Source organism: Coffea arabica, chromosome 5c, assembly GCF_036785885.1.
Source record: "Coffea arabica cultivar ET-39 chromosome 5c, Coffea Arabica ET-39 HiFi, whole genome shotgun sequence".
In the NCBI taxonomy this organism is placed as follows: Eukaryota; Viridiplantae; Streptophyta; class Magnoliopsida; order Gentianales; family Rubiaceae; genus Coffea; species Coffea arabica.
This window is the reverse complement of record NC_092319.1, coordinates 40436799-40445265: the sequence shown is the minus strand read 5'-3', so window position 1 is coordinate 40445265 and position 8467 is coordinate 40436799. Positions and strand designations below refer to the sequence as shown.

The following is an 8467-nucleotide window of genomic DNA, read 5'->3' as shown; positions in this document are numbered from 1 at the left end:
AACTGTATAGTTTAAAGACTTTTGGCCATTTTAGACATAAATCCACTCGAAATTGAAAGGCATTTTTGTCCAATCATAATCAAAAGCAATGGGAGATTAATTGAAGGCATCGAAAGCATGAGTAGACGTCCAAAGAAAAGGAAACTCTTCATTTTTCTTAAGCTCACCATCAAATATCTCCACAAATCTTTGAAAAACCTTCAATTCTCTGAGAGAAAAAAATGATTATGTTCTTTTAATTCTACTCTCAATGCTTTTGATTATGGTTAGACAAAATGCCCTTCAATTCTGGGTAGACTTAAATTTAAAAGGGTCAAATATTCTTAAACTATGTACTTTTAATTATTCAAGGTTAGGTCGGAGACAAAATTTAAGTCAGAATTCAAAAGTAGACAGGGATGATAATTTATTAGAGACTTTTCAGATTTTTTTATTTCATATAATTAAGGGTCAAATATTCTTAAACTATGTAAATTTAAAAGGGTCAAATATTCTTAAACTATGTACTTTTAATTATTCAAGGTTAGGTCGGAGACAAAATTTAAGTCAGAATTCAAAAGTAGACAGGGATGATAATTTATTAGAGACTTTTCAGATTTTTTTATTTCATATAATTAAGAGTTGACTGGACTTTGTTGCTGCCCCACCCCACAAGGTCATCAAGTCCTTGGTTGCTGCCCCACTTAGTCAACCAAGTCAAGTTAACGTGAAGTCGTGAAGGTGAAGCTGGACAAGATCAGTGCGAGAAGAAGTACAAGTAGTAGCATTTATAGTATACACGTTCAGCTACAACCTCCCAATCCCAATCCATACTACAGTGCATTTCTTGAAGGAGTAATAATCAGTTCTAGCAAAAAACAAGTCAGTTAGAGATGGACAAGGCAGTAGAACTTGGAGTAGGATTTATCTTTACAAATGTGCTGCAGTTGATCGATGACAACCGCAAATTGATGCGCGGTACCGATGCCAAAATCAAGGAGCTTACGGACAATCTCGGTCTACTGAAGAAATTCATGGAGTTGTACACTGAAGAGTACTACAAAGACGAAATCCTGAGGGGGCTGGCGGACGAGATCAGGAATCTGGTGCATCAAGTTGAGGATGTCCTGGAAACCCACATCGTCGAGGAGTCACGGTTCAAAAACAAGAATTTCGTTGGGAAAGTGGTGGGCTTGTGGGATCGCCTAGAAAACACACGGAACTTGGGCAAAGCCATCCGTGAGCTGAGTGAAAAGGTGAAGAAGGCGTGCAATGACAACAAGGAGATTGGCGTCCGGATCATAACGAGCGGAATATGCGATCCTATTCCCCGAGACAATAATACGGTACAATTCCACCCTCTTTCTATCGAAATTTTTAGGTCCATCTTGAAGAAAAGCTCATATTTTGTCCGTAGAGGGGATATTTCTTGTTTCAATCATTTGAAGTTTTTTTTTTTTTAAATTTTGTTTTGTATTTAATTCTTTTCCTCTGTGCCTAGAAATTCTTGCAATGAACAAAGTAGGATATATTGCCGATTTGTGATTTGATCGATTGAACCAGCCAATTCAGTCTGATTTTTGAAACAATGATTGTAGAGGAAAGTAGTTTACATCCATTTTATTTAAATTATATATAAAAATAATACAAAGCAAACACTGAATGCGTTGTTTGGATCGAGGAAGGAGAGCAAAAAAGAGGAAAAATTCCAGTGTCAGTTGACTAAAATAAATGAAAAAAAAAGTTTATTTAGAAAAGTTTAATTTATTTCATTTAATTTGAAGTTGCTCTAGAGGAAGGAGGAAAAGAAAGAAGGGCAGCTGGGGAAGGAGGGGAGGGTAAAACTGCTGGGAGTAGGGGAAGGAAGGGGGAGTGTAGCATGGGAGGATGAGGCTGGCAGCAGAGAGGGGACGGGTTGAAAAGTTTCACCGCTTTTTTTTTGGGTGGAAATTTACTGTCAATAAAAACACGCATGAACATTCTAGTTAGTTAATTATATAAAAGGGTGTTATGAAAAAAAATTCTAAATTACTAAATTAAACTCCCAAAGGTAATGTGATTTTCAAAATGAAAGAAGGAAAACAGGTTAACCTTGGGTAGATATTAAGACTCTCACTAGCTTCATTATTTTCATACTCTTGGATGTCTTATGACTCTCTTCTGTTTGCGAGTAATAATCGGTTATTGTGCCAATGCAAATTGCGCCCGCCATCTTCACAATTGAATTGTTGATACATTAATCTGGATCCATCCTGTCGTCTGCATTTTAAACTTGCCTCTTATTCCTTTAAATTTGTCTCGGATTCCTTTATTAAATTTAAGGTGTAGATCTTCAAAGTTTCAGCCCTTAATATCTTCTGGTTCAACTGTTTCAATCCGTCATTGATTCCTTTACTTTCATGAAAATAGCCTGCAGGCAATCAATGGGGAGACAGAATCATTGGGTTTGAGGATGCAGCTGACATAGTACTGGACCTTCTTGGCATACCAAAACTAGACCTAGGCAGGTCCGACGCAAAGGAGCAGAGCACATCGGAGGCAGAGCAACATTGTGACGAAAACCCGCTTGAAATAGTGTCGATTCATGGCATGCTTGGACTCGGGAAGACAACGCTTGCAAGAAAGGTGCTGAATGACCCTCAAGTTGAATATCATTTTTTCACGAGCATATTTGTCAGTGTTTCGAAGGATTACAACAAGAAAGAAGTGCTTCTTAGTATGCTAAGTGTCTTCATCAAGGACATTAGGGATCAAAAGTATCATAAAATGTCTGTGAACGATTTAGTTTTCAAGGTCCGAGAGACACTGAAGCACAAGTATTTGATTGTCATGGACGATGTTTGGGATACAAAAGCATGGGAAGATCTCAGGGATGCTTTTCCAGATAATAAAAAGGGCAGTAGGGTGTTGATAACTACTCGACAAGAGTCTGTGGCCAAGCGTGCTGCAACAAAGACTGATCCCTATCCGTTGCGATTTATGAAGCAAGAAGAAGCTGAAGAATTACTGAGGACGAAGGTTTTCAATGAAAGTGAATGTCCAGATAAGCTGCGACCTGCTGAATCAAGAATTCTGAAAAAATGTGGCGGGCTACCATTAGCAATAGTGGTAACAGCAGGTATTCTGAGGAATGATCCAGAAAACGAGAAGTGGTGGGACAGCGTGGCTCAAAAATCACTTAGCATGGATGAGTTAGACAGTGACAGCCAGAAACAATTAGTGGATGATTTAATAAGACGGAGTTATGATAACTTGCGTCATGTATACAAGTCATGTTTTCTCTACCTTGGTGTCTTCCCTGAAGACTTGGAGATCCAAGTTTCAAAATTGTTCCAGTTGTGGATAGCAGAAGGCTTCATTCCCCAGATTGAGAGAGAGAGCATGGAGGAAACAGCAGAGAGATGTTTGCGGGAATTGGTTGACAGGAACTTAGTGATGGTGAGACAGAGAACCTTAAGTGGTCGGATTAAGACGTGTTTAGTCCATGATACGCTGCGTGACTTCTGCAAAAGGACAGCCAAAGCTGAAAATCTTTTCCAAGAATGTGACACGGGAACGGTTTCATCTTCCAGCCGTCGCCTTTTCTGCATTAACTCTCAATTCTCGAACTACATTTCCAATCTACAGCCTGCTCAGAATGTCCGTTCATTCTTGAGCTTTGGCCAGGAAGAAACTACACTGAACCAAGATCTCTACCCAAATGTATTTAAGCAGTTCAATCTACTCCGAGTGTTGGATATTCTGTCCATCAAGCTCCCTGGACCTCGTTTTCCAGTCCAACTGCCTAACCTTGTTCTCCTAAAGTTCATTGCCATCTGTTGTGAGCTCAAGATCCTTCCCAGAAAAATGTCTAGCCTGCTTAACTTGCAAACTCTTGTAGTTCGCACCACATCCCCTACCCTTGCAATAGAAGCAGACATTTGGGCAATGACAAAGCTAAGGCATCTACATACTAATACCTCCACAACCTTGCCTAAATGTCCAGATCAATCTCCTGGCGGTGAAAACCTACAAACTCTATCTACCATTTCACCTGAAAGTCTTACAAAAGAAGTGTTTAAAAGGGCGAAAAACCTTAAGAAGCTTGGCATACGAGGGAAGTTGCACAATCTTGTGGAGGGCAATGGCGAGTCTAGTTTCTTTGACTGTCTTTGCGAAGTGGACTCGCTTGAAAATTTGAAGCTATATGGTGATGATGTAAACTCCAAGCTGCTTGCCCTTCCTCAGGCACACAAATTCCCGCCAAGGCTGACAAGGCTGAGTCTGCATAATACAAGTCTAGATTGGAATTACATGTCTATACTCGGAAACCTTAGGTATCTTGAGGTGCTCAAGTTGAAGGACTATGCCTTTAAGGGAGATTATTGGAAGACTAAACAAGGGGGTTTTCCTTCTCTGAAAGTTTTCTTCATTGGAGCTACAGATTTAACGCGTTGGGACGCTAAAGCCAATGACTTCCCAGAACTCAAATGCCTTATTCTCAAGCAGTGCAAAACACTTGAGCGGATCCCAGCTGACTTTGTTCACATGAAGAAGCTCGAGATGATCAAAGTTGAACATACCAAGGATTCGGTAGTTTCATCTGCCAGGAGAATTGTGCAACTACAATTGGAAGTGCTTTTGCAGCAAAAGAGTAAGAAGGCTAGCCCTGTTAAGCTCATTGTTTATCCTCCAGAGTACTGAACGCCAAGCAAACTGCTCTATAAGTGCTTCTTTAACAGGTTAGTAAACTTGTTCTGACTTCCACTCCTGAATCTTAATCCATCATCTTTTGCAAACTTGAAACAATGAATTTTGCAGGATTTCATGCTTGCTAGTTTTTGTCTTCTGCTCGCCCAAACGAATTCATAACGTGGAGGCACTGAAGCTTCTATCTCGATCTTTCGTGTTTCTTCTCCATTCTGCTGTAATAAAGGCCTGGTACCTATCTCCGGGCAACGACATTCTGCTGCTATGATCTCTTTGCATTGTTTTTCTTTCGCAGTATCTTTGAAAATGTCAAATTTTCTTTTGAGCAATTGTTGTGATAGAAATAATGCCATAGATCTTCTGGCAAATTCAGTGATTGAAATAGATATTCTCTTTCCGCCAGGAAACTCTTGCTGCATTGAATCTAGAGTCTTGTACTTTTCTTCCTGTTAGAGGTTTGGTTTTAACCTCATCTTGTTTCTCTTGCTGTATTGTTAAGTTTATGTTGAATCTTGCTCTGATGTATTATTTTACCCTTCCTTGTGTTAATTGATGAAATTGCTATAGTTTTTCTTTGGAAACTACGGAAGAACTACGACATAGTAAAGTTGCTTTCACTTTGTATTACATTGAAGACTAGTATAAAGGAGTGATGGTGATGAGAATTTAGGGAACAGCTTTTATTTAGTACTATTGATCGGTTGCAACTTGCAATGAACCACCAATGGTTATGTTTATACCAATATCCATACCTCTGTGCTTAATTCTATTGATCAGACTTATATTGCTTCCCATTTCTTAGTGCCTCATTATTAAGTTAAACTACTAGCTTATCTTATGAGTTATGTCAATTTCACAAATTTAATTAACCTACTTTAGTATAGACCGAGTCATTTTCGTAGAGCCAACTTTGGAAGTAAATAGACCAGATTGGGTATCCTAATTTGGTTGAATACCTGATTCAATCTTTTTTTTTTCTTGCATGACGAATTATCTTAATATTTGCTCAATTATCAGATGAAACAATACATTGTCAAATACACATGAAAAGAACAGGGGTGATACTTAATCTACGCCCCTACGACTCAAATCTATATTGGGTATAACTTTTTACGTACTCGCTGTCCAAGTCATTAGTGCACTAAGGGTGTGAATTTAGATTGCAGGAGTACGGGTTTAACCCATCCCAAAGAATAACTTGTGTCACTAAATTGTAGGCAATAAGATCACAATTTATTTGCAGTCTATATTTTTTGTTTAGCTTTTGTCTTATTTTATTGGATCTAAGAGTTTTTTTTTTTTTTTTTAAATATTTGTATGTTGGATCTTGATTTCTTGGATCATTTCATCAAATCTCAGCATCGAATTTAAGCTTGAACCAATTGAATAGTAAATCTAGTGTTGACATGTACAAATTTTATTGGATTGCTGGTGATTTATTTAAATTCAAAATTTGTTAGAGTTTCATAATATAATCTTCATTTTTTTTAGATTAGTAAATCTAGTGAATCTTCAAATTTACTGTATATGTGACATGTTTGATTAGAGCAGATTTCATGGAATAAAATTGTGTTTTTTAACTAAAAAGGATTACCAAATCTTACACAAATGGATATATAGGGTTTGATTAACAGCTGCACGTTAATCAGTTTGTTCCTTTTTTTTTTATGTTACATATATTTCTTAAAACACAAATAGAGAGAAAAAAACTAAAAGTGTTATTATTATTATTTGTTTTTGTAAAAGAAAGATACTCCCAATTTACTTCCATAGCCCAAAACGAAGAAATATAAAGTATTCATCCCTAGGTCAACAATTTGACATCAAATTTTAGGTTCTCTACGAATTGGAGAGCATGCATGACAGGATTAAATTTTGTGGAAATTGGAAAGCTACCTAATGAAATTAAAATTTCAGCTTGATGGGCTTGAAATTCGGTAAAACTAAGGTTTCGTGGGAATCTACTGGTTAACAAATGAACTTGCAATTTCGAATAGTTGCTGATAAATCACGTTATAGCGTAATAATCAACGGTGTTTCTATTAATTAACACGCACCGTTTCATCTCTCCATACTTATAAAAGATGTCCGGTAAATAAAAAAGATGACAATAATGTAAGTTGATAGTGTACGTCCAGCAAGAGTACTACAATCTTGAAAGATTTATGGTCTTGCATTAATTAAAAATACTCTTAGTTGAGGAACCTGCTCTTTTTTGTGCATGATGGATGCTTTCATAAGATTCTTTTCTCCCATTATTTCTCATAAGAAATTTCTATTAAATAAACGACTTATTCATCGTCAAAAGTGCCTCCATTGTTTGTTCCTTTTTCCTTTCTAATACACATTTGTAGAATAGGTTTCCCAATTTATTCCTGATATGATAGTTTTATCATTCGATGTCATCTTTTTTGCTGTCAAACTGTTGATGAAGTACCCCAAGATCATTGTAGCGTTATGAGAAAATTAACTGAAAGAATTAATGCATAAAAATTTGCTCTACCTTTAAGTGGTCGTACTATAGGGTGCATAGTTCTACAGTTTACACATCAATTCGCCATTAGATGTATAAAAAAGAGATACCAATCCTTTGATGGTTTTAAGAGTTTAAATTGTTGAATGATATGGCAAGAGTTTATTGAATTATAATCACGATATGATATTCAAAAGGGATGGTAGAATTTTCCTTTATTAATTTGCAAGGTTTTGTTGACAATTCTAATTGTTGAAATTACTAACAAGTAGGAAGCACTATTTTCGATAAAATGTACTTTAATTTCTCGAAAGGGCAAATTACACTTTACTTGTTAGTCCTTTCTTTGACACTTTTACAAATTACACTTTGACAAATTACACCTTGACACTTACTTGAAAGGGCTACATGTTACTTGTTAGTCCTTTCAAATCAAAAGTTATACATAAAACTCTCATGATTTGAATTAAAGTATCAAAGTGACGCATTCCATAATGGAGTCAACTAAAGTGTCAAAAAATACTCCTATATAAAGTTGAAAATTATTTATTAACTACAAGGAGTTATGTATATATTTTGAAAACCATAAGAGAATTATATGGTAAAGTATCAATCCATAAGGGGGTTATATGGTAAAACATAAAACCATAGTGTCATGCATTATTATATTTATATATTTTGGTCACTTCAACCATTTTAGTTTTTAAACAAGGGTAATTTAGACATTTTTATAAGTTCCATTACAAATGATTATTTCCGGCACTTGACACTTTAATCCAAATTATAAGGGAGTTGTATATAACTTTTAAAATTATAGGGAGGTTATGTGAAAAATAGCTATATCACAGGGGGAGTAAAGTGTATTGTGTTTCTTAACACTCCTTTAAGAATCGATTTTCCTAGGTGTTCTTGATCAAGCTTTATTACCTAATCCTCTCATTCTTCAAAAATGTTTACTTAACCTCCAATGGATTCATGTCAAGTAGAAACCAGATAGAAAGCACGTCCAATAATGACATAATTGAAAATCCCAGTTATGTTCTTGTTCAAAGAGTAAATTACATATAATTCCCTTGTAGTTTTACATAATGTCATGTGACTTCTTTAAAGTTTCAAGGTAACCATATAACCTCTCAATGAATTTACGTAAAGTTGAAAATGAATGGAATGCACCATCGACCATGACAATTAAATTAGACGCTCTCCAAAAGTATGTGTGGTGGAATTGAAATATCCACTTAATTTCCTATGAATGTCCCCTTTTTCCCCTTTAGTTTTTCATTCCTCTGCATAATCATTATCTAAGGTAATTAAGTCGTTGTTCGA

At 36.1% G+C, this 8467-nt stretch overlaps 1 protein-coding gene across 2 annotated transcripts; it reads left to right on the top strand.

Moving 5' to 3' along the window:
* Positions 1–728: 728 nt before the first annotated feature.
* Positions 729–5249, top strand: LOC113690111 (putative late blight resistance protein homolog R1A-3). 2 transcript variants are annotated; one of them, XM_027207936.2, is made up of 3 exons: positions 729–1325; positions 2389–4700; positions 4797–5249. In XM_027207936.2, the coding sequence occupies exons 1-2, from the start codon at positions 873–875 to the stop codon at positions 4660–4662; spliced, it is 2727 nt and encodes a 908-aa protein (XP_027063737.1). In that variant the 5' UTR covers positions 729–872; the 3' UTR covers positions 4663–4700; positions 4797–5249. The 2 variants fall into 2 exon arrangements, with proteins under 2 accessions (XP_027063737.1, XP_027063736.1); XM_027207935.2 differs by having other exon boundaries at positions 730–1325; positions 4780–5249.
* Positions 5250–8467: the final 3218 nt, after the last annotated feature.

Coding starts and splice junctions, on each gene's coding strand:
- LOC113690111 (XM_027207936.2), top strand. CDS start 873: ATGGACAAGGCAGTAGAACTTGGAGTAGGATTTATCTTTACAAATGTG. Junction 1,326..2,388: donor TTCCCCGAGACAATAATACG/GTACAATTCCAC, acceptor TCATGAAAATAG/CCTGCAGGCAATCAATGGGG.